General features: G+C 37.7%; 1 protein-coding gene and 1 long non-coding RNA gene across 6 annotated transcripts in view; one reads left to right on the forward strand and one right to left on the reverse strand.

Annotated features, from left to right (window-relative positions):
- LOC148158691 (uncharacterized) lies at window positions 1–10,329 on the reverse strand. 5 transcript variants are annotated; one of them, XR_015763058.1, is made up of 4 exons: window positions 10,186–10,329; window positions 9,998–10,071; window positions 9,228–9,316; window positions 1–5,516 (listed from the first exon to the last, which is right to left on the reverse strand). It is a non-coding gene; the product is annotated as an uncharacterized LOC148158691 (long non-coding RNA). The 5 variants fall into 5 exon arrangements; XR_015763057.1 differs by having other exon boundaries at window positions 1–9,066; XR_015763060.1 differs by having other exon boundaries at window positions 1–4,059; window positions 5,367–9,316.
- Window positions 3,706–23,614, forward strand: part of slc41a2a (solute carrier family 41 member 2a) — a 24,308-nt gene continuing 4,399 nt past the window's right edge. Inside the window, exons 1-7 of the mRNA XM_088006372.1 lie at window positions 3,706–4,077; window positions 4,476–4,583; window positions 6,193–6,264; window positions 6,363–6,507; window positions 8,891–9,037; window positions 9,205–9,352; window positions 9,608–9,687. Of these exons, the coding sequence (XP_087862498.1) occupies window positions 3,706–4,077; window positions 4,476–4,583; window positions 6,193–6,264; window positions 6,363–6,507; window positions 8,891–9,037; window positions 9,205–9,352; window positions 9,608–9,687 (1,072 nt within the window). The remainder of the gene's footprint in view (window positions 4,078–4,475; window positions 4,584–6,192; window positions 6,265–6,362; window positions 6,508–8,890; window positions 9,038–9,204; window positions 9,353–9,607; window positions 9,688–23,614) is intronic.

Here is a 23,614-nt window from a genome sequence, read left to right on the forward strand (position 1 = left end):
TTGACCGCAGGCAAGTGGTCCGACAGGCTCCACCAGCGTTCCTCAGAATTCTTTATTTCTTTTTTTTGTTTTTTAAGATGTGATCGTATAGTTTAAACAACACTTACAACGGTTAACAATTTTTCAAAACCAAAACAAAACATTCTTATTCAATCAATCAAAAATAACATAAACAGCAATAAACAGTAAAATAACAGACAACTGCTACACCAATTAACAGTCAAAACACTCACAAAACATTTTCTATATATCAACAAATTTACAAAACATTTTCTATATATCAACAAATTTACAGTCTGAACCCACCTAGCACAACAAAAGTTGAAAAACTCCTCACAATGTGATTGACCGCAGGCAAGTATGGAAGCCCATTTCCGCCATGAAAGAAAAAATAAAAGACCAACAGGAAGTCATAATTTCGACTTTCAAAGTCATAATTGAGATTCAAAGTCATAATTTCGACTTTCAAAGTCATAATTATGAGATTCAAAGTCATAATTTCAACTTTCAAAGTCATAATTATGAGATTCAAAGTCGTAATTTCGACTTTCAAAGTCATAATTATGAGATTCAAAGTCGTAATTTCGACTTTCAAAGTCATAATTTCGACTTTCAAAGTCATAATTATGAGATTCAAAGTCATAATTTCGACTTTCAAAGTCATAATTATGAGATTCAAAGTCGTAATTTCGACTTTCAAAGTCATAATTATGAGATTCAAAGTCATAATTTCGACTTTCAAAGTCATAATTATGAGATACCGGAGCAGTTGGAGACAAGCCTCCATAGAATAACAGCGTGCTCCAGCTCCCAGTTAAATATGATCCTAAATCCAAGGTCCAACCTTTGCTACTGCGTTAAGAGTCAGTAAAAGGTAGGTTCGCCTTTTTTGATTTTGTTTAGATTCCTTTGTTTTGAATGCTTTTTGATCGTATCAGTCGTTGTTTTAGCAACGTGAGCTAGCTGCAGGTTAACCGTCAAAGCGCGCTGACCTTGTTATAGCATATTTAACAGTTTTTTTTAAGTAGTCCGTTAATTAGATCGTTTTTTATTTCAGAGTGCGATAAGAAGTTCGTTAATGTACTCCGAAAATTCAATAAGTTAATATGTATAATTATTATGTGGCATAAATACAAGCAATAGCTAGTAGGTTAAAACACACCCCACAGCTTGTTGTATGCACGTGTTTTGGTGTTTTGTTATGCATAATGTGATTCACTATCTTTCCCGTTAAATTGTTTTTGTCGATACATAGACGAGAGTAAAATATGGAAGTACAAAATGCATCAGTTTTCAAACTGTTTTCTTAGCAGTTTCATGTACACTTAAGCTAATGCTGGAGATCTGCAGCTTTAGATTGACAATATTTATAAAATCAATTAAAAATAAGAAAAATTGAAAAACAAGAAACTTAAAAAATCCCCAAAAACAGGCAGGCCCTGTTGAAAATTTTAACTCCTCAACTTTCAGGATACCTACAAAAGAGACAGAGGAGGTTCCTTTGACCTGAACCTAAACAGAGGTAAGTTGCTGATTTGTTTCACACAAGGGTATAAGATTGTGTGAGAGGAGGCTCTGTTTGCATGCATGTGAGTGTTTATTTGAAGGAGTGTGTGCAGAGGGCTAATGGGTAATGCCACAGTGGATACTGACTGCACCATTCAGATGAAGACAGTCTTCCTGAGCAGCAGCAGTGTCACAGAGTAGAAGTCTTTCCAGCAATGTAAAACGGTAAGACATTTTACTTTATCACTTATCTGTTTGGTAAGGCTGTGGATATTTAAAAATGAGGACACTGGCATTAAGGGTTGAGACTGAATGCAGAGAGACATTGCATCAAGATGAGAACATTTCTGCTTCATGATGTTGACAGAGAGACTATATATACACCACCTTCTGTCAAATTTTAATCGGAGTTTGATGGATTAATTGATATTAATTTATATATTAATTGATAGGAAAACAATAGATCCACTGCTGCATGGTCCTTTTAAAGAGGACCATGGTCCTTTTAAAGAGGACCATGCAGCAGTGGATTTATTGTTTTTCCTTCTGAAGGAATGTCTGACGTATTCCAAGGCAGCCATCACAGGCTGTGGGGTCAGAGGTCAGCCCTGTCTGCCATGCTCTAAGTTTTCCTCATGCCCTGTTAAAGAGTATGATCTGGCACTTATCTGTAGTCCAACACCAAATAAGTGACAGAATAAATTGTCAGACGTATCCTGCGGGTTTCTTATGCTTGAGGACAGCTACATGCACGCACACGGAGCAAGACTCTCTGGTTTCTCTGTCTCTTATGGAACAAGACTTAAAGGCATTTAATTCCAACACTGTGTATCAAGAAGACAATCTGTTTAAAACCAGAGGTAGTTACAAAATACCTAATCTAATTCAACATGGTTTAGAATATAGTATATTTATTTATTCACTTATATTTATTTATTCACATCAAACTCCGATTAAAATTTGACAAAAGGTGGTACATATAGTCTCTTTGTTGACACTCTTTGACGCTTGTTGCTTTCCTTCATTTCTGTATGTGTGTATGATTACACATTAGCCCCTAATCTCCATTAGCTCAGTTTCCAACATTTAATAAGTTACACAGTTTGAATATTTCACCATGTGAGCCATTTTCACCACTTTAGTATTTTTCCAAAATGATTACAGCTTGCGATGAAGTTGCACTTATGCACCATTCCTCCTCACTAACTGGATAATCTTGTTGGGTTGGTACCTGCTTATCGCTGCAGAACTTTAAATGAATAACCCTGTTCATATCATACAATGTGGCCTCAGTGCTCCTAATGGTAAACAAGCATGAGGAATGATGATGCGGGGAATCCATGCCATCAGATGACACTGAGACAACAGCAGTGAACTATTTTTTCCCCCCAACAAAAGAGATCATTCAAAATAAAAATACTGATTTGGAAAACTCAAGTTAATAATTGAAATAATTTCAGTAGAAGCTTTTGTTAGACTATTGCAGTACTACAGTCAAATAAGTATTAATGTGTAGAAACTGGACTAATTAACACTGCCTCCCTCCCACCTCTGTCACTCATTCATTAACCCTTGACTTTTGACCACATGTCTTTCAGTCATCCATTGACTCCTAACCTTGACCTCACCATCTCACCTTTCACATATTAAGCCCCTGAGCCTCACCATCTGTCACACCTATTAATTTTAACCCTTGACCCCCACACAGATGTCATTTATCAGTTAACCCTTGACTGTCACACATTTGGCTCTCGCAGCACTCCTTACTGTCCGCTTCGATCCATCTGCATCCATACTGTGGAGTTGGCTGGGTCTTCTTCATCATCCCACATCCACCGATGTTCCACTAGAAAGTTTCAGAAAGTTTAACTACTTTCTCTCCACTTTTTCAGGAAAATACCTCATGTTTTTTTGATACAAGACAAATTCTTTCAGTTTTTTTTTTTTTTTTTTTTTTTTAGCAGTAGTGGCCTTTAGTTGCAGTAAATAAGGCAGAATATTGACAGAGTGAATGGGGGGAACACATGCAGTTTTTATCCTTTTTTTTACAGGAGCAGTGGGACTTAATTAAGATTTGAGTCCAAGAGCTCTTCCAATTCATCACTTGTCTAATTTCTCAAGTGTTTCAGATATTTTTCAGGTTCCAAAATCACCACTCTGCGCAGCAGAAGAAGCATCGCCTAAGACCAACTTTTCACCATGGTTGTCCCAAAATCACCAGATAAGACATTGTCCCAAAGCAGCCATTTGGGAACACATGGCAGCCAGCACTATGGCTCAGTCCAATCCTTCTCCCAGCTCTCTGGAAGCCAATGTGGCTCTCGTGGAAGTTTATCTCCAGCCAGTGATGTTTTGGAGGGCGAATCTCAGGACTGCAGTGAGTCCGACCCTCTGCTGTCCAGTGAGCTTCCGAATGTGTCCAGATTCAGCAGATCCACGAGAGCAAAGGATGCACAAGTTTCAAGTGGACCCACAGAATCGGTGTGCTCCATGGTGTTACAGATTCTGGTGCCGTTTGTGCTGGCCGGACTCGGGACGGTTTCTGCTGGGATGCTGCTTGATGTTGTGCAGGTGAGAAAGCATATACAGGTCAATCAGCCAAGGTTATGAAGACACATGTAAGCCAAATAGAAATGTAAAGAAATGAAAAGTTAATGAAAAGGGTGGTTTGGGAAGCGACACAACAGACAACTTTGGTGGAAAATGGATTGAAATAAGAAAAGTTTGAGATAAGAAAAGTTTGAGAAAAGACTTGGTGGAAACTGTGTTGTTAGAGAAAAAATGACGGTGGTGCACTGAGATCAATAAAGCAAGTATATGGGGGGTTAAAATAAGAGAGTTCAGAACTCATTCACATATGCTGTTAGGTGAAAACAAATAACATTTTCTAATAAATATAATTGCCTCTTTCAGATCAATGATGGAGTCAGTGGTCTAATGAAGCTGTTTCCTGTGTTTTTTCGTGGCAGAGCTGGGATGTTTTCCAGGAGATCTCTGAGATCTTCATTCTGGTTCCAGCTATTTTAGGTATGAAAGGGAACCTGGAAATGACTATGGCATCGAGACTGTCCACTGCTGTGAGTCCTTTGAATGCAAACTTGACAAGCACAGCTCTGCTCAGAGGTTTTTGGACTTTTGTTGATTTGCTTGATTTGCGTCTGGTCCTTTGTGCAATCAATGTATAACAATCAAAAATTCTTAAAAACAAAATTTGTCTCTAATTCATGCAGATGCCAATAAGTAAACATACTACCCAAATAATATTTAGACAGCTGTCCTTTAGCAATTTGGTTATAGGATGAACTGACTCCTCTCCTCCTATATCCCTACTCTCAGAGGTTAACACTTAAAGAGCTCTCCATCCAACATGTTTTGAGATTCCCAAACCTGCTGAGTCTTACATAATCAGGATTTGTAGAAAATCTATTTAGCTGGTTTATTGAGTAAGACTCGCCCAGCTAATGATTACCCATAACTGAGTGTCCCAGGCAATTTCCTTCTATGAATTAATCTGTTTAGTTCTTATAGATTCAGTTTTTTTTTTTTTTTTTTGATTGGATGAAGGAAATCACAAACGCAACTTAAATTGTGTTTAATACCCTTTAATACCCTGTGAGTACCCACACTGAGCACCAGTGCCATTGACCCTCCCCTTTGTGACTGTGTTGCACTTTAAATAACTCACAAACAGGTGTCCTGTGCTAGGTTCAAATTGTACCTAACACAGAGAAATGTTTTATTGCTGATACATGTCTCCATGGCTAATTCATAAAGGCGGGAAGGAGTTTACCAAAAACAAAAGTGTCACAAAGAAGACGGGGACAAAGAGGTGTCCTGTGCTAGGTTCAAATTGTACCTACCAGAGAGAAATGTTCTTTTGCAGGGGCTAAGCACAACCCACATATGGAGGCCTTAGTCCTTGATGCGGCCGTCGCAGGTTCAATTCCCGGCCTGGCGACCTTTGCCGCATGTCTTCTCCTTCTCTCAATACCCTCTTTCCTGTCAATTCACTGTCAAATAAAGGTCACTAGAGCCAACGAAACATTTAAAAGAAAACTTTGATTGAATCACGGGGACAATTTATGTTCAGAGCATGCAAAGAGGAAGTTGCTAAAGGTGCATCTTCATTTGGGTTGTGAGACAGAAGTGCTTGTTAATCACAGAAAAATTAATACACAACAATGTATTGAGTATGAGACTTCCTCTCAGACTCTGTGACCACTTAATGCAGTTGTAGTATTCTACTGCTACATCCAGTTTGTACAACCTGGTACATGACCTCTGACCCCTCACTGACAGGTCAGAGGTCACCTGTCAAAAGAAACAAAAAAACAAACATTTGATCCCATGAATGGCAGACATTCCTGGTCTCATTTCTGGGTACTGTGTAAAAACAATCTGGTGGTGTAAAGTCTGACTGCCAGACATCCGGTTACAGGATATCCGGCGGCATAAAACAGCTAACCAGACATCCGGTTACAGGATATCCGGCGGCATAAAACAGCTAACCAGACATCCGGTTGCCGGATACCATATGTTAACTCCCCTAACTGAAAGGTCAAAGGTCACCTAGCAAAAGTATGACAACAAAATGGAAGCATTTTATTATTTTTCCCAATGTTCTTTGATAAAACATTAGGTTGTTTTGTTTTTTCCCCCGTTTTTATACATCTTTGATGTTTCTAGGTAAATGCCGGGAAAATTGATTCTTGCAGAGAAAGGTGGATGCTGATTGGTGGAAACCTTGCACTTAAACAGGTGCTTTTTTTTATCTTGACATGTTAATTTAACTAAAGAACTAACTATTTCTCTTTTTTTTCAAAGTTAATGATCCTTTCATTTGACAAATTTCCCAGTTCCAAGCCACAGTTTTGGGTCTGTTGGCTTCTCTTATGGTGACACTGCTGGGTTGGATGGCAGATGGACAGATGCCCTTCAGCCATATAGTACTCCTCTGTTCAACCAGCCTTTCTACTGCCTTTTTGGCATCACTGCTACAAGGTAAGCACTGTTCTCAAAACCACACAGTGCACAATATGCTTCTGAACTTTGGGTCAACCAGGTAGCTGGGGTCTGCAGGGAATGGACTGCAGACCCCAGCTGCTCCTAGAGATCCAACTGAGTCAGATCGTTAAACTGCCAACAATATTGGGAAAATATGAACTAAAGTTATGTTTTCCAAAAGTTACAGGGAATTTCCCGTAACTTCGGATCTTCGTACTTTTCAGGAACTTCTGACTTATATCCCTTAAATTTTAAGTGTTTTCCTAGAACTTACAGCACCATGCAAGTGTCAAAATAATGTACAAAAGAGAGACTATATATACACCACCTTCTGTAAAATTTTAATCGGATGATTGATTGATGGCCGTGACTAATTGATCCGGTGACCGGATGCCCCTCCCCCTCACCCTCTCCCTCCCCGAACAAATACTTTATTTAGGGGACCTCTTTGAATTGGTCAATAGAAACGGAATAATTTACTCGTAAGTTAGCAGTGAATAGATAAATATAGTGTATTCCAAACACAGCGAATAAATAAATAAATAAATATATTCCAAATAATATCTGGCTGCTGAGCTTGAGAAGTGAAAGGGATGAGTGCGCTTGATTCTTTTTGAGGTGTGTGCCGGTTGGGTGGAGATGGTGAATACATTCAAAGCGGAGTGACCCCGGCCCTGCACACCACACCATTTATGCGTCCTGCGCGTGTCCCCAAGCATAAGACAGCCTATAGATTCACCACAGCATTTGTGTGAGCTGACACGACCAACTCGGGATGCTCATGTGAGGGATGTTAAAAATAAGCTCCCAGTGGTTTATTTAAAGTTGAACAAAAAAACTTCTCTTCTTTTGACCATCTCATAAGGGAAGAGGACTGACCTTATGAGATGGTCAAAAGACCTCCTCACCACAACACACCAGTTATGCGTCCAGCACGTGACCCAAGCATAAGACAGCCTATAGATTCACCACACCACACCATTTGTGTGAGGAGGATATGACCATCCTCAAAGATACTTCTGTGAGGGATGTTAAAAAGCTCCCAGGGTATTATTTATAGTTGAACAAAAAAAAATAACTTTCTGCTTTTGACCAGCACAGAAAGAAGAACCTCATAAGGGAAGAGGACTGAGTTTTGCCCTGCTCACCAAAGCATTTGTGTGCGTGTCCCTGCGTAAGAGCGGGTAGATACCACTGAAGGAAAACAAATGTAACTGTTTTACTGCAATATTTATGGTAGCACGACTAGTCAGTGCTGACTATGAGTTTGTAATTTCCTTCATCTGTTCTGAAAACTGTCGCTTAAATTTTAAACTCTTATATTTTTGCTGGTATGATACATTTCAGTAAATGTTCCTCATTTGTACATGTATTTGTTAAGGCTATGAGACAGGCAGTAAACAGGCCTACATGAGGCTACTCAAATTTAACTTTTAGGTTTCTGCAGTTAAAGTGAAAGACAACCCCTAACATCGATCCCTTTCTAGAATTTGTCCTCACATCGTTGTGAATTCTACTTGGCTTCAGTCTTTTTCCTGGTGTTGAATCAACACTGATCTTCTCAGTGCTTCATGCTTTCTCCAAAATAGTAAAGGTTGGTTTAAGTACATTTAAAACTCACATGTTTTTTTTTCTGTAACACTTGGTAGTGTGATACATTTCAGTAAATGTTCCTCATCTGTAAATTTATTTATTAAGAATATATGACAGGGACTAAACAGGCCTAGGTGAGCATACTGTTCAAAATTTTTTTTTCCGTTTTCCCCAAAGTTGAAAGTTTACGGTGCATAACCAGGCTCCAAGAGTTGCTCCAACATGGTAAATTGTTTTGTTACCTTTAAAATTATCTACAGCTTTTGTTTCTGACTTATATGCTGTATGTTTCTTGGCCCTAATGATTCTTTCCCTCCATCCAATATCTTACATGCTTAAGTGTGTTCACTAACAAAATATAGTTCACCCGTAGTTGTTGAAGGTTCCATTACTAAAACGTATAAATGATCAATGTGAACCATAAATCTGCTTATTTAATAAAATTTGTATTATTTATTTAGATTTGATGTTTTGATGTGAGCACTTGGATTTCTATTGATTTATTGAATGATACTGTATGTAGATATTTATCAAACTGAATGGTCATTCAAGTTTTATATAGTTTTTTTCTTTTCTTTCAATGTTTGTTGCACAAATTCAAATATATGCTGACTATCAACCGACAATTTAGTCAGTTAATATCAATTAGTCACAGCCATCAATCAATCATCCGATTAAAATTTGACAGAAGGTGGTATATATAGTCTCTCTTACATATAACAGCAACATCCAAGTTTTACTTTTTGCCATTTTATTCTAATTTCTTCTTGTCTGGGATCTTCTTTAGGCATCGTTGTTGTGGGAGTGATCTTTGGCTCCAAGCGGATGGGGATCAATCCTGATAATGTGGCCACGCCCTTAGCAGCCAGTTTTGGCGATCTTATCACGCTTTCCTTGTTGGCGTGCTTTAGTCAGTGGTTCTACTCCTTTATGGGTAAGAAAACTGGTTTGAAGGTTTGAACGCTAAAGCAGTGGAAAGAGTTATACACATTACTCACAAAATGAACTTTTTGGCAGTTAATGGCACCTTTCAACCTATTTTAGCAACTTTCACAGTGGAATTGGTAATTAAAAATAATTGTAATTCCTATTTTTTGATAGAGTTTTATCCATATGTGTTGTACCTGGTGGATCTTCTGTATTTGTGTCTGATTCCTGTCTGGATGGTGATCTCCTCCAAACATCCAGCCAGTCACATCCTGCTCCGTTCAGGCTGGGAACCAATCATTACAGCCATGGTCATCAGCAGGTATTCATCTCTGCGTTTGCACTTGGTTCAACATATGTTTAAAATTCTTTATTTTCCTCAATTATTAGTTAGTTGTTGGAAAAATTGTAACATATAAATACCATTCAATAAAAATACAAAACCATCTCTGCTCCAGAGCATGATACATATAAATATTTATTAATTTTCTCCTTATTTTGTTAGCAAAAAATATTTTAGTGTTTGTATTTGTGTTTCATCAATTGAACATTCACCAACTTGTGATTTGTCTTTCAGTATTGGAGGGCTTATTCTGGACAAGACTGTGTCAGATCCAAACTTGATGGGAATTGTAGTTTATGCACCGGTAATAAATGGTGAGTTGCTACTTTCAGTATATTCTGCTCAGTACAAATCTCTTTAGCAACAATTCTTTGCTACAATAATCACATTCCAAGAAAGTCCAAGAAACCTACATTTTTAGTAATATAAAAGATTACTCCACAACTTGTACGAGCCTGTAACCAAGATGATAAGAAAACAGAAAAAAACTTGGTTGCATGATAAGACACAACTTAAATGAGAATGAACTTTAATTTATAGTAAGTCAAAATTTAAAAAATAAAACCAATGAATATAGTTTGTGATCATGTTTGATTGGATTTATTAGAGAATCTAAAGGATTACCTTTGATATCTGTTCCGTGAAATTATGAACAGGATCGGCGGTGATCGGCAACAAAAATGAGGCAACACGCTGATCTGCTAGAATAAATGCGTCTTATTCCGCCACAGATTTCAGCAAAGCAAAGCAATCATTCATACATTGATACGTGATGCTATATACAGTGTGTTCCTTTAGTATATCGCTCTTACCGTGACACAAAAGACTGGAGAGCCGTCAGTCCAGGCAGAGAGCAGCATTCACGTGGCTGGGCGTTTGTACGCAACCCACAGCAGACTCTGCCAAGACGAGGGACTACCCCATTTTTATACTCTTTAACAAACATCCTTGCGTGAGAGCGAAGAATGGCCACTTCCTCTTTCCCAGGCAGGTCCTCCAATAATAGTGCGGCCGCCATTCGTTTCACAATGACCAGGAGCCTCAGGCATTGTTCAGCGTGAGCTCAGAGCGTGATCAGGTTATGTTATGCATTGTATTGTCAAAGAACATAGTATGAAAGCATACATTATCAAAGAACATATTTAATATTTCTACATCAATATCAAAATCATAAAAAAGTGAAACATTGCTTTAAACACATTTTACCTTATGTATGTTCTTCTCTTTTTGAATCAGACGTCTGTCTTCATCGGTCATTTTACATACTCTTAGGTAGGGCTTACATTTATTATCATTCTTTGTAAGGACTGTTGGAGTCAACGCCGTCAGAACCTGAAGTGAAGTGAAGTGGTCGGGTATTTACTGTAATATGACCATATTTACAGTAACCTCTGGCCACATACTTCAAACATAAGTTTGTGTCATTGATTATTTCCCCCAAATAAACCCGCTTTTATCTTCCACCCTAAAGGAACAATTTAATAACTTCATTGTAATTCCAAGGCCAGAGAAATGGCTCCAGAAGACTTTCTCATGAGAACGTGCATCACACAAAAATCATAATACCGTTATGCATTGATTGAGTTAATAATCATAGTAACCTTAAAATTTTCCACCACAAGGTCAACCTGTCAAACTTCCCTTTAAAATGACAGGAAGTCTGATCTGGAAGGGAGACCTGTCAAATCACCCATCAAAATGACATGTGCCACAACAGCAGAGGGACGGGTGACGTGATGGGGATTGAACTTTTCAACCTGTCAAACTTTCCATCAAAGTGTGATGTAAAGAATGCTGCATATAGCAGGGTTGAAAACAAGTTTTTAAAAAGGCATAGGGGGATCTTCTTAAATGAAGGGTATTTTTGTTCGACAGGAATGACCATTTAGAGCAGGGGTCCCCAAACTTTTTCCTGTGAGGGCCACATAACTTTTCCCTTCTCTGGTGGGGGGCCGGAGACAGTTTGTAACAGAAAAGGTGTGACGATTGCAGGAGTGCCTAAATGTAAAAATGTATTATTTTCCAGAAAGCACAATCAAATAACCCTCTCTGGGTTCTTCACAGAAAAAATCCAGGAAGGATTATAGTCCGTATTTTCCTAACTGTGAGCCGCATTGGACTATAAACCACAACCCCAAAGTTTTTTTTTTTTTTTTTAAACCAGTAAACATACACATATAAGCCGCAGATTTCTCTGCTGCTCCAGGTTTTCCACAATGATGTAGCAGCAGCAGAGGGGGGCGGACACCCAAAATTTTAGTCATAACAGGTCAATTAAATATCACATTTAAATTACGTTGAAAAAGAAAAAGTTGCCAAGTTTAGATTTAACTGAACTGATTACGGTAGTTTCCGAACGGTAACTGTAACAGTAAAAGTGCTGATCCTTCGTGTCCTGGCATGTGCTAAATGAAAATGGGCGCTTTCTTCTTCTTTAGATTTCAACATCAGCTTGCAGCCATTATTGTTGCACTACTGCCATCTACTGGATCCTAATATCTATACCTCAAATTCTCATAATGATCCCAGTATTAAAAAAACTGTTAAATAGCATTTCCCCTAAATGCAATTTAACTGATCAACAACATTCTGAAATTTCAATTCCCTATTAAAACCTAATTCCGTTTTAATGGGCGCGTTCTTTTATTTCCAATTTTGACTTCCAATGTTTCACTTTGTAATGGTCTCGCTATGGTGTCTTGTACCAAAACTATCAGCCTAACTCTTTTCACACGAGTCAGGATTAATTAGTTCTTTCTTTATTTCCATGTAGAATGGAGTGAAACTGTCAAAACACAAACAACTCAGTATGAGCTCAGAGCAGCTTACAGAAGTATTTTACATTCAGATACATACATTAGAAGTACAACTGATACAACAACTACCTCAGAATGCTATGAGCTGCAATGCTACATAACGACCTAAGAAATCTTAGCAGCCTATGACGTAGCACATAATCAAATCGCCCGCAGGTATTTCCAAAACTAATTCAATAAACAAGTTACTTATTTTATCATATGTTAACATATAGGCTCGTTTTGAAGTATAAGCTGCTACTTAGAGGCATTGCTTCGAAGAACTCGACCTGGAATGAGGCGTTCATAACAAACACGTGTGTTCATCTGCTCTACCGCTAGCAAACAACCCTACTGATTAAATAACATAAAAGTCAAGCAGTTCCCTAAAAGTCCAACAGATGGCAGCAATGCGCCATGCAAAACAAAACACCCACAGTATACAGGACACACTTCCTGCTAAAGAGCCCCCTGGTGGTTGAAGAAAAATCAACATATAAACCGGAAAATACAATATATGAAAAAAAATCTGAATGCTCTCTGGTATTGTTCAGGGGGCCGGACCAAATGTGGAGGCGGGCCGGATCCGGCCCGCGGGCCGTAGTTTGGGGACACCTGTTTTAGAGGAATTTAAGTGTATTGCACAGTACAGGAATAAAAACGACCAGGGATCATCTCATGGCTAACACAAAGCACTTCCTGCAGATTATCTGAATATTCATAGTAATTTATTTATTTATTTATTTATTGCATTGCCTCTTTCACACCCAAATATATAAGTGATGGTTTGAATAACCACAGATTATCTGCTCACTGCTCTGTGTGTATGGTCCCTGTTTGTCATAATGTTTGCGTCTGATCAGACAAGCTATTCAGCTCCCACAAGCCTAGACAGCTCCCACAGTCTAGGCTGTGGGAAAGTATTGTCTTGTACATCACCTACTTTTTGCCTTCTTCCCTCCATCTATTGATTGCACATTGAACCGAAAATTTCATAACTTTCTAACCCTGGATAAAAACCAAGATTTCACAGTTACTTACACACTTTGTTCATGTTAATTTGCACAGCTTTCCAATTCCTAAAAAGTATTTTTACCCGTCTCCAAAGATATTTTTTTCACCTCGACAGTCCCTTCCGAGACAGCTACGAGACATTAACGAGTGGAGGTCACTAGTCATAACCAAGCAGAGATTTGAGATTGGTAACATTTGTCACCATGTGAGTATTTAGTGCACAGGGAAGGTGAGGTTTGCTCTCTATTTCAAATGACGTTCATATTTTCTTTTTTCTGTTGTCTGTAGCTGGTGACATAGTAAACTCAAATCCTCTGACAGGTCCTTTCTGACTTTGTCACACTGGCCAATGTTATTCTTTCCATTTTGGAAAAAAAAGCTCATTTCACATTCAGTATCACATCTTTCAAATTGACTAAATAATCACAAATCAGAACACAAACCAATAGGAAAGTGACACAAAATGCAAAAGAACACAAAAAAAGTGATATTATTACATATTCAAGATATTTGACTATTTTATGTGGACGTACCTTCAAACTGTCACAAATAATTCAAGTAAACAACAAAGCACGAGTCAAATAGCACAGTGTACAGAGGATTATTTTTAAGTTTATAAATGAGGTTCTGCAGCACTTGCAGCACAATTGAAAACATGTCATTTGCCGTTGTTGTCGTTATGTATAATGCATCTGGGGACATAGGTCAGGTTAACTCATCAGCGTTGACAGCGAAGATGTGTTTTTACTGTTCACTTGAAAATGCAAGGGTAAAAAAATAAAAAATGTTTAAGGTTCTCTAAAATGCCGTTTCCGAGTGGAAGCTGCACAATCAACTAAAATCTTTACAGATTTAGAAAAAACCAGTGGTGGAGAGAAGACTATATATACCACCTTCTGTCAAATTTTAATCGGAATTTGATGGATTAATTGATATTAATTGATATCAAACCCCCTCCCCCCATGGGAACTATGTGATCTCTTGACCTCTCCCCTCCCCCTCCTATGGAAACTATGTGACCTTGTGACCTCCCCCTCAAAAAGAAAAAAAAAGTGACTATTGAATTAATAAATATAAGTGAATAAATAAATATAGTATATTCTAAACCATGTTGAATTAGATTAGGAATTTTGTAACTACCTCTGGTTTTAAACAGATTGTCTTCTTGATACACAGTGTTGGAATTAAATGCCTTTAACTCTTGTTCCATAAGAGACACACAGGCTGACAGAGAAACCAGAGACCTGCTGCATGTGGGTGCGTGTGTATCTGTCCTCAAGGAGGAGGGGGGACCGAGGAGAGTCTTACTGCTGCGTGTGTGCGCATGCATGTCTGTCCTCAAGCATGAGAAACCTGCAGGATACATCTGACATTTTATTCTGTCAGTTATTTGGTATCAGACTATAGATAAGTGCTGCATCATGATCTTTAACGGGACATGAGAAAAAACTTAGAGCATGGCAGATAGAACTGGCCTTTGATCCTACAGCCTGTGATGTCCTCAACTATGCGAAATCCTAGATAGAACTGATCTTTGGTCCTACAGCCTCTGATGTCGTAAAGTATCCGGGGAGAGTCTTGCTCCGTGTATGCCTGAAATCTCAGCACACCACCATCTAACCTGAAATCTGTAATAAAAGCCTTTACTAAACTTTAAACTTTACTCGGATGAATGAAAGATAAATACTATACTATATTTAAACAAAGAGAGACACAGACTGACAGAGAGGAAGGGGCCAGGGAGAAAGTCTTACTGCTGCGTGTGGGGGTGCATGTGTGCATGAAAATCTCTGCCCTGCACACCCAAGCATTTGTGTGTGTGTCCCTGCGTAAGAGCGGGTAGAAACCTCTGAAGGAAGACAACAGTTTAACCGTTTTACTGCAATATTTATGGTAGCACAACTAGTCAGTGCTTACCATGAGTTCGTAATTTCCTTCATCCGTTCCAAAAAGAGTCTCTTCAATTTTAAACTCTTATAGATACTTTTCTGGAACACTTGCTAGTGTGATACATTTCAGTAAATGTTCCTCATTTATACATGTATTTCTTAAGAATATGTGACAGGGACTAAACAGGCCTCGGTCAGGCTGCTGCTCATATTTATCTTTCAGTTTTCCCCAAAGTTTAAAGTTTTTTACAGTACACAGCCACAGTCCAAGAGTTGCTCCAACATGGTAAATTGTTTTGTTATCTTTAAAATTATCTACAGCTTTTGTCTCTCTTATATGCTGTATGTTTCTTAGCCCTAATGATTCTTTCCCTCCATGCTTAAGTGTGTTCACTAACAAAATACAGTTCACCTGTAGTTGTTAAGGTTCCATTACTAAAAACTTATAAATAATCAATGTCAACCATCAGTCTTTATTAATTTATTTATCACAATTTGTATTATTTATTTAGATTTGATGTGAGGACTTGGATTTCTATCGATTTATTGAATGATGCTCTATGTAAATATTTAGCAAATTGAATGATCATTCAGGTTTTATATAGTTTTTTTTTTCATTCAATGTTTGTTGCAGAAATTCAAATATATGCTGGCTATTGACCAACAATTCATTCAGTGAATCTTTGCTTTTTTTCTCAAGTAGCCCCTCTCACGGAGACTTTAAACTCCGTGAGAGGGAGTTGGCCCGACTTATAATAATATTGGCTGTTTCCTATTGGTACACTTTACCTAAAAAACATAAATAAAATAAAATGACATACTCACTACACAACCAGGCTCCAAGAGTTGGGTCACAACGCGGTAAATTGTTTTGTTACCTTTAAAATTACCTACAGCTTTTGATGCTATCTGTTCGCTAATGTCCACCAACAGACAGTACACCTCTTGTAATTGATCAGCTTATAAATGATCAATGTGCCACATCAGTATGCGTTCAAGAAGATCATATCAGTCAGATTAAGTAAAATATCATGATACTCAAAGGAATCAAAATTATTGTTCGCAGAAAGGTAATGTATCAATCAATCAATCAATCAATCAATCAATCAATCAAATCAATCAAATTTTATTTGTATAGCACGTTTCAGCAGCAAGGCATTTCAAAGTGCTTTACATAATTAAATGTATCCTTTTCAGGGAGCTTAGAACTTAGACGGTATGGAAAGAACGATTGAAATATACTATGAAAATATTCAATTTGCAGAATCCTGATGATTAAATTTCAATTGTGAACTGAATGATTAGTTTGCATGTAGACACAAAAGAATCAACTGTTAATTACTAATCATACTATGGAAATGACTAGCAAGATCTGAACAAACAAGAAACTTGACTACCTCAAGAGATTTCACTCGTTGGAGAATGAACCGTCTGACTTTCTTTAGCCGACTAAATTTAATTTTACCAAATTTTTGCCGTAGAGCAAACAGGTACCGAAGAAGACTATATAGACCACCTTCTGTCAAATTTTAATCGGAGTTTGATGGATTAATTGATATTAATTGATATCAAACCCCCCTCCCCCCATGGGAACTATGTGACCTCTTGACCTCCCCCATCCCCCCAGACATATGTCACATATATCATATGATGGGAAATTTGTGACCTTCTGACCCCCCCCCAAAAAAAAAAAAAAGTGAATATTGAATTAATAAATATAAGTGAATAAATAAATATAGTATATTCAAAACAATGTTGAATTAGATTAGGAATTTTGTAACTACCTCTGGTTTTAAACAGATTGTCTTCTTGATACACAGTGTTGGAATTAAATGCCTTTAACTCTTGTTCCATAAGAGACACACAGGCTGACAGAGAAACCAGAGACCTGCTGCATGTGTGCCTGCATGTGTGCGCATGCATGTCTGCAGACTATAGATAAGTGTTAGATCAAACTCTTACAGGACATGGAAAAAAAAAAAAACCAACTTAAAGCATCTGTTCTTTGAGCCAACATACGATGAAACCTGTCTCATACTCTTTATGTCTTCTTGATACACAGTGTTGGAATCAAGTACCTCTACCTCTTGTTCCATAAGAGACAGAGAAACTAGAGTCTTTCTGCTGCATGTGTGTGTATCTGTCTTCAAGGAGGAGAGGGGGTGGTAGGCGAGGAGAGACTTGCTCCGTGTGTGTGTGCGTGTGTGTGTGTGTGTGTGTGTGTGTGTGTGTGTGTGTGTGTGCGCGTGTGCGTGCGTGTGTGTGTGTGTGTGTGTATCTATCCTCAAGGAGGAGATACACACACACACACACACGAGGAGTCTCTCCTCGGTGGTAGGCGAGGAGAGACTTGCTCCGTGTGGGTGCGTGTGTATCTGTCCTCAAGCATAAGAAACCCGCAGGATACGTCTGACAATCCTTCAGACAATAGCTTACGGGGCGTTATTTGGTGTTGGACTACAGATAAGTGCTGGCTCATACTCTGACATGACATGAGAAAACTTAGAGCATCTGCATACTCTTTAACAGGATATAATATAATGTATAGCTAGGAAGAGGGGCTGACATCTGACCCTACAAGCAGTGGTGCCTGTCTCAGGAGGAAAAATGAGCAGATTCATGCCACATGGTCCTCTTTAAAAGGATTGTTCCCTATCTCTGAGCCAACATACGGTGAAACCCTGCCTCATTCTCTTTAACAGGATATAATATAACGTATAGCTAGGTAAGAGGGGATGACCTCTGACATCACAACAGGCAGTGCCTGCCTCAGGCAATCCTTTTGAAGGAAAACAACAGTTTATCTGTTTTACTGCAATTAGGGCTGTTGTAAACGAATATTTTAGTAATCGAGTAATCTATCGATTATTCTTACGATTAATCGAGTAATCGGATAAAAAAAAATTATAAAATGAAATATTGGTAAATCTAACATAATACCAATGTTACTATCAGATATCAATATCAGTCCAATTTTTCATATTTGAGCATCCCTAACAGTTGCTTTTTTGTAGTTTAGAAAACTAGCCTGTAACAATAATGGCTCACTTTCTAAGTTAACCAGAAGAAAAGTTATAGAAAAATCTGAAATTATATTGAATTTAATAACAAAGAGGCAGGCTCACAAATATGCTTATAAAAATGTCTACAATCCAGCTTTTAGTTTATGTATTCATCTTCAGTGAGTTTAATAGATTAATTAAACTCACCTTGCCACCTAACCTGTCACGCTTTGGGTTTGAAAATACGGGAAATGCCGCCTGGAGTGGGAGGAGAGGGCGAATGAACGAACATGGGGTGGAGGGGAGGAAATAGACCAGCGGACTGACGAACCGTTAGACCGGGGGACGAACACGGGGGAAGCAATACGGGATATTTACAACACCTTCACTGGTCACACTCAGAAACTCATCTACCAGCCATGTACGATGCGCTCCGCCACCCGTTTCTTCAGACCGGGATATGAAATTTATTGTGCGGTTCGTCGGTAAAGCTACATTTACACGGTAAGCATCAGCTACTCAGCCGCCCGCCCTGTTCAGTCTATCCGCTCACCTCAGCGCTCTTCCCGCCGTTCGCTTTCAACCAGCAGCCCCGGAGGAGAAATGCTGCCGTACTCCAGGCATTCCCCAGTCATTTTAAGGATGCTTATTGGTTCCCCAAAAAACGATAAAAAGTCTGGCATTATCATCAATCAATAAAATCCCCACGGGCCAATCTTGAAGATTGGACTTTATGCCGCTGAGACTTAGCTTTTGTCAACAACTCAGAGGCGGAAGTGAGAGCTCCGCGCAACGCAAATGAAGTCCCGGCCGGAACACGGTGCGCTAACTAATAAAACATAAATTAACGAAGCTTCGAGGCAGGAAAATTTTCCTCGAGGAATTTTAGTAATCGAGGTACTCGAATCATTCGAGGAATCGTTTCAGCCCTAACTGCAATATTTATGGCAGCACGACTAGTCGGTGCTGACGATGAGTTTGTAATTTCCTTCATCCGTTCCGAAAACAGTCACTTAAATTTTAAACTCTACAGATACTTTCTGTAACACCTGCTAGTGGGATACATTTCAGTAAAAGTTCCTCATCTGTAATTGTATTTCTTAAGGATATGTGTCGGGTAGTAAACAGGTCTATGTGAGGCTATTCATATTTAACTTTTAGCTTTCTGCAGTTAAAGTGAAAGACAAACTCTAACATTGATCCCTTTCCAGAATTTGTCCTCACATCATTGTGAATGCTACTTTGCTTCAGTCTTTTTCCTGTTGTTGTATCAACACTAATCTTCTCAGTGCTTCATGGTTTCTCCAAAATAGTAAAGGTTGGTTTAAGTACATTTGAAACTCATAGATTTTTTTTTCTTCAACAATTGCTAGTGTGATGCATTTCAGTAAAAGTTCCTCATCTGTAAATTTTATTTTTTGAGAATATGTGACAGCGACTAAACAGGCCCAGGTGAGGCTCATATTTATCTTTCAGTTTTCCCCAAAGTTTAAAGTTTTTTTTTTACACTGTACAACCAGGCTCCAAGAGTTGCTCCAACATGGTAAATTGTTTTGTTACCTTTAAAATTATCTACAGCTTTTGTCTCTGACTTATACGCTCTTTGATTTTTTTTGGCCCTAATGATTCTTTTACTCCATCCGTTATCTAACATGCTTAAGTGCACTAACAAAATATAGTTCACCTGTAGTTGTTAGGTTCCATTACTAAAATGTATAAATGATGAATGTGAACCATCAGTCTTAAAATATTTAGTACGATTTCTATTTATTTAGATTTGATGTTTTGATGTGAGCACTTGGATTTCTATCGATTTATTGAATGATGCTCTATGTAAATATTTATCAAACTGAATGATCATTCAGGTTTTATATAGTTTTTTTTTCTTTTCATTCAATGTTTGTTGCAGAAATTCAAACATATGCTGGCTATCGACCAACAATTCAATCAGTGAATCTTTGCTTTTTTTCTCCAGTAGCCCCTCTCACGGAGACTTACTCACATCTTCTGACACCTGGCCCAGCTTATAATAACATTAACCAAGTTTGCTGTTGGTACACTTACCTAAAGAATAAAACATGCTCGCTACATAACCAAGCTCCAAGAGTTGGTCACAACATGGTAAATTGTTTTGTTACCTTTAAAATTATCTACAACTTTATTTTTTCCTTTGTCCTAATGATGCTACCTGTTCATTAATGTTCACTAACAGACCGTACACCTCTTGTAACTGATAAGTATATAAATGTGAAGCATCAGTATGCGTTCAAGAAGATCGTATCAGTCAGATTTCGTAAAATATCATGAAACTCAAAGGAATCAAAATTATAGTTCACAGAAAGGTAATCTATCCTTTTTAGGAAGCTTTGACTGTGAAAGGAATGAATAAAATATACTATGAAAAAATTCAATTTGCAGAATCCTGATAATAAAACTTCAATTGTGAACTGAATGATCAGATTGTATCTAGACACAAAAGAATCAACTGTTAATTAGTAATAATACAGTGGAAATGACCACCAAGATCTGAACAAACAAGAATTTATTGAATGATGCTCTATGTAAATATTTATCAAACTGAATCATAAAAGAATCATTAGGCCAAAAAAAAAACAAAGAGCGTATAAGTCAGAGACAAAAGCTGTAGATAATTTTAAAGGTAACAAAACAATTTACCATGTTGGAGCAACTCTTCGAGTGTGGTTGTACAGTGTAAAAAACTTTAAACTTTGGGGAAAACTGAAAGATAAATATGAGCAGTAGCCTCACCTGGGCCTGTTTAGTCGCTGTCACATATTCTCAAAAAATAAAATTTACAGATGAGGAACTTTTACTGAAATGTATCACACTAGCAAGCCGTCAGAATTAACCTGCTTGCCTGTAAAACCCGACATATTTCAGAATAATGCTGGTTTAAAGATGAAGGAAAATTAAAAGTTTACAACTCCTGTTGTACCAGAGATGGGAGATGTTCTGCGCCGTTGTGACTTTGCCGAGGGAATGCATCCTTTTAAAGAGAACCTTCCAGCAGTGCATCTGGGTTTATTTTTTATTTATTTTTTTCCTCCTGAGGCAGGCACTGCCTGTTGTGATGTCAGAGGTCATCCCTTCTTACCTAGCCACAGGTTATCTTATATCCTGTTAAAGAGTATGAGGCAGGTTTCACCGTATGTTGGCTCAAAGAACAGATGCTTTAAGTTTTTTCATGAGGCAGGCATTGCCGGTTGTGATGTCAGAGGTCATCCCCTCTTCCTTAAGGACAGATACACACGCAGAACGGCTCTGCATCAGTAAGACTTTCTCCCTGGCCCCTTCCTCTCTGTCAGTCTGTGTCTCTCTTTTTTTGGAACAAGACTTAAAGGCATTTAATTCCAACACTGTGTATGAAGAAGACAATCTGTTTAAAACCAGAGGTAGTTACAAAATTCCTAATCTAATTCAACATGGTTTAGAATATACAATATTTATTTATTCACTTATATTTATTAATTCAATATTCACTTTTTTTTTTTTTTTTTTTTTTTGGGGGGGGGGGTCACAAGGTCACATAGTTCCCATTGGGGGGGAGGGGGGTCAAGAGGTTACATAGTTTCCATAGGAGGGGGAGGGGGCAGGTCAAGAGGTCACATAGTTCCCATGGGGGGAGGGGGGTTTGATATCAATTAATATCAATTAATCCATCAAACTCCGATTAAAATTTGACAGAAGGGTGTTCATATAGTCTTCTGACCAGCAAGCAAAACATTCACAGAGTGGATGTAGTAGAATATCAGAGTACAGGAGATGCAGGATAGGAGATTTGACTGAATCAAGATCTGCTCCTTTCTTCTTCTGCAGAAGTTCAGACTGGGAAGCTAACTGGCAAATTGCTAGCCAAGTATGTATGAACAGGAAAATGGTAGTTACTTAAATTTATGCAAACCAAATGCCTCAAAAGATTCAATTACTGCAACATGTAAAAGACAAGTGTAGTTACAGTGTGTGATTTTGGCAAACAATATTCTTAAACTCATCCAAAATATTATTCAATGCAAAATTTATTTTACTTTCTGCATACAGCAGCAGCAACAACAATGTATTTACTACTTAGAGAAACATGGTGTCATTACTTGACATTGTTCTGTTCAAAACCTTTTCAGTTTGCTTGAGTAGAAATGGAGTGATGTCTGTGTATGATAAAATGTTAAATGTTTACCACCCAAAATCCTCACTACTTTCAAATAGTTCACTTTTTATTTTATTCTAGTTGTTGCAGACTCAATTTAAATTGGATTAACTTATAAAGCATCTTTTTTAAATCCAAAAGTTCCTGCCACTTGTTTAAGATGAGAACAAACAACAAGTTGTTGAGAATTAAATGAAGTTCACTTGAACTCTTTAATTAAGCAGAATGTTTTATTTTATAGTGAGGAAGGCCGGAGTCTAGCTTTAGCAGACGGCTGGAGGCATCTGACCCACTTCAAACTCGGTACCTGTTTGCTCTACGGCAAAAATTTGGTAAGATTAAATTCAGTCGGCTAAAGAAAGTCAGACGGTTCATTACGTGAGAAATCTCTTGAGGTAGTCAAGTTTCTTGTTTGTTCAGATCTTGCTAGTCATTTCCATAGTATGATTAGTAATTAACAGTTGATTCTTTTGTGTCTACATGCAAACTAATCATTCAGTTCACAATTGAAATTTAATCATCAGGATTCTGCAAATTGAATATTTTCATAGTATATTTCAATCGTTCTTTTCGTACCATCTAAGTTCTAAGCTCCCTGAAAAGGATACATTTAATTATGTAAAGCACTTTGAAATGCCTTGCTGCTGAAACGTGCTATACAAATAAAATTTGATTGATTTGATTGATTGATTGATTGATACATTACCTTTCTGCGAACAATAATTTTGATTCCTTTGAGTATCATGATATTTTACTTAATCTGACTGATATGATCTTCTTGAACGCATACTGATGTGGCACATTGATCATTTATAAGCTGATCAATTACAAGAGGTGTACTGTCTGTTGGTGGACATTAGCGAACAGATAGCATCAAAAGCTGTAGGTAATTTTAAAGGTAACAAAACAATTTACTGCGTTGTGACCCAACTCTTGGAGCCTGGTTGTGTAGTGAGTATGTCATTTTATTTTATTTATGTTTTTAGGTAAAGTGTACCAATAGGAAACAGCCAATATTATTATAAGTCGGGCCTGGTGTCAGAAGATGTAAGTAAGTCTCCGTGAGAGGGGCTACTTGAGAAAAAAAGCAAAGATTCACTGAATGAATTGTTGGTCAATAGCCAGCATATATTTGAATTTCTGCAACAAACATTGAATGAAAAAAAAAACTATATAAAACCTGAATGATCATTCAATTTGCTAAATATTTACATAGAACATCATTCAATAAATCGATAGAAATCCAAGTCCTCACATCAAATCTAAATAAATAATACAAATTGTGATAAATAAATTAATAAAGACTGATGGTTAACATTGATTATTTATAAGTTTTTAGTAATGGAACCTTAACAACTACAGGTGAACTATATTTT

The sequence above is a fragment of the Poecilia mexicana genome, unplaced genomic scaffold (genome assembly GCF_051168715.1).
Source record: "Poecilia mexicana isolate PSO_F unplaced genomic scaffold, ASM5116871v1 scaffold_6, whole genome shotgun sequence".
NCBI lineage: Eukaryota > Metazoa > Chordata > Actinopteri > Cyprinodontiformes > Poeciliidae > Poecilia > Poecilia mexicana.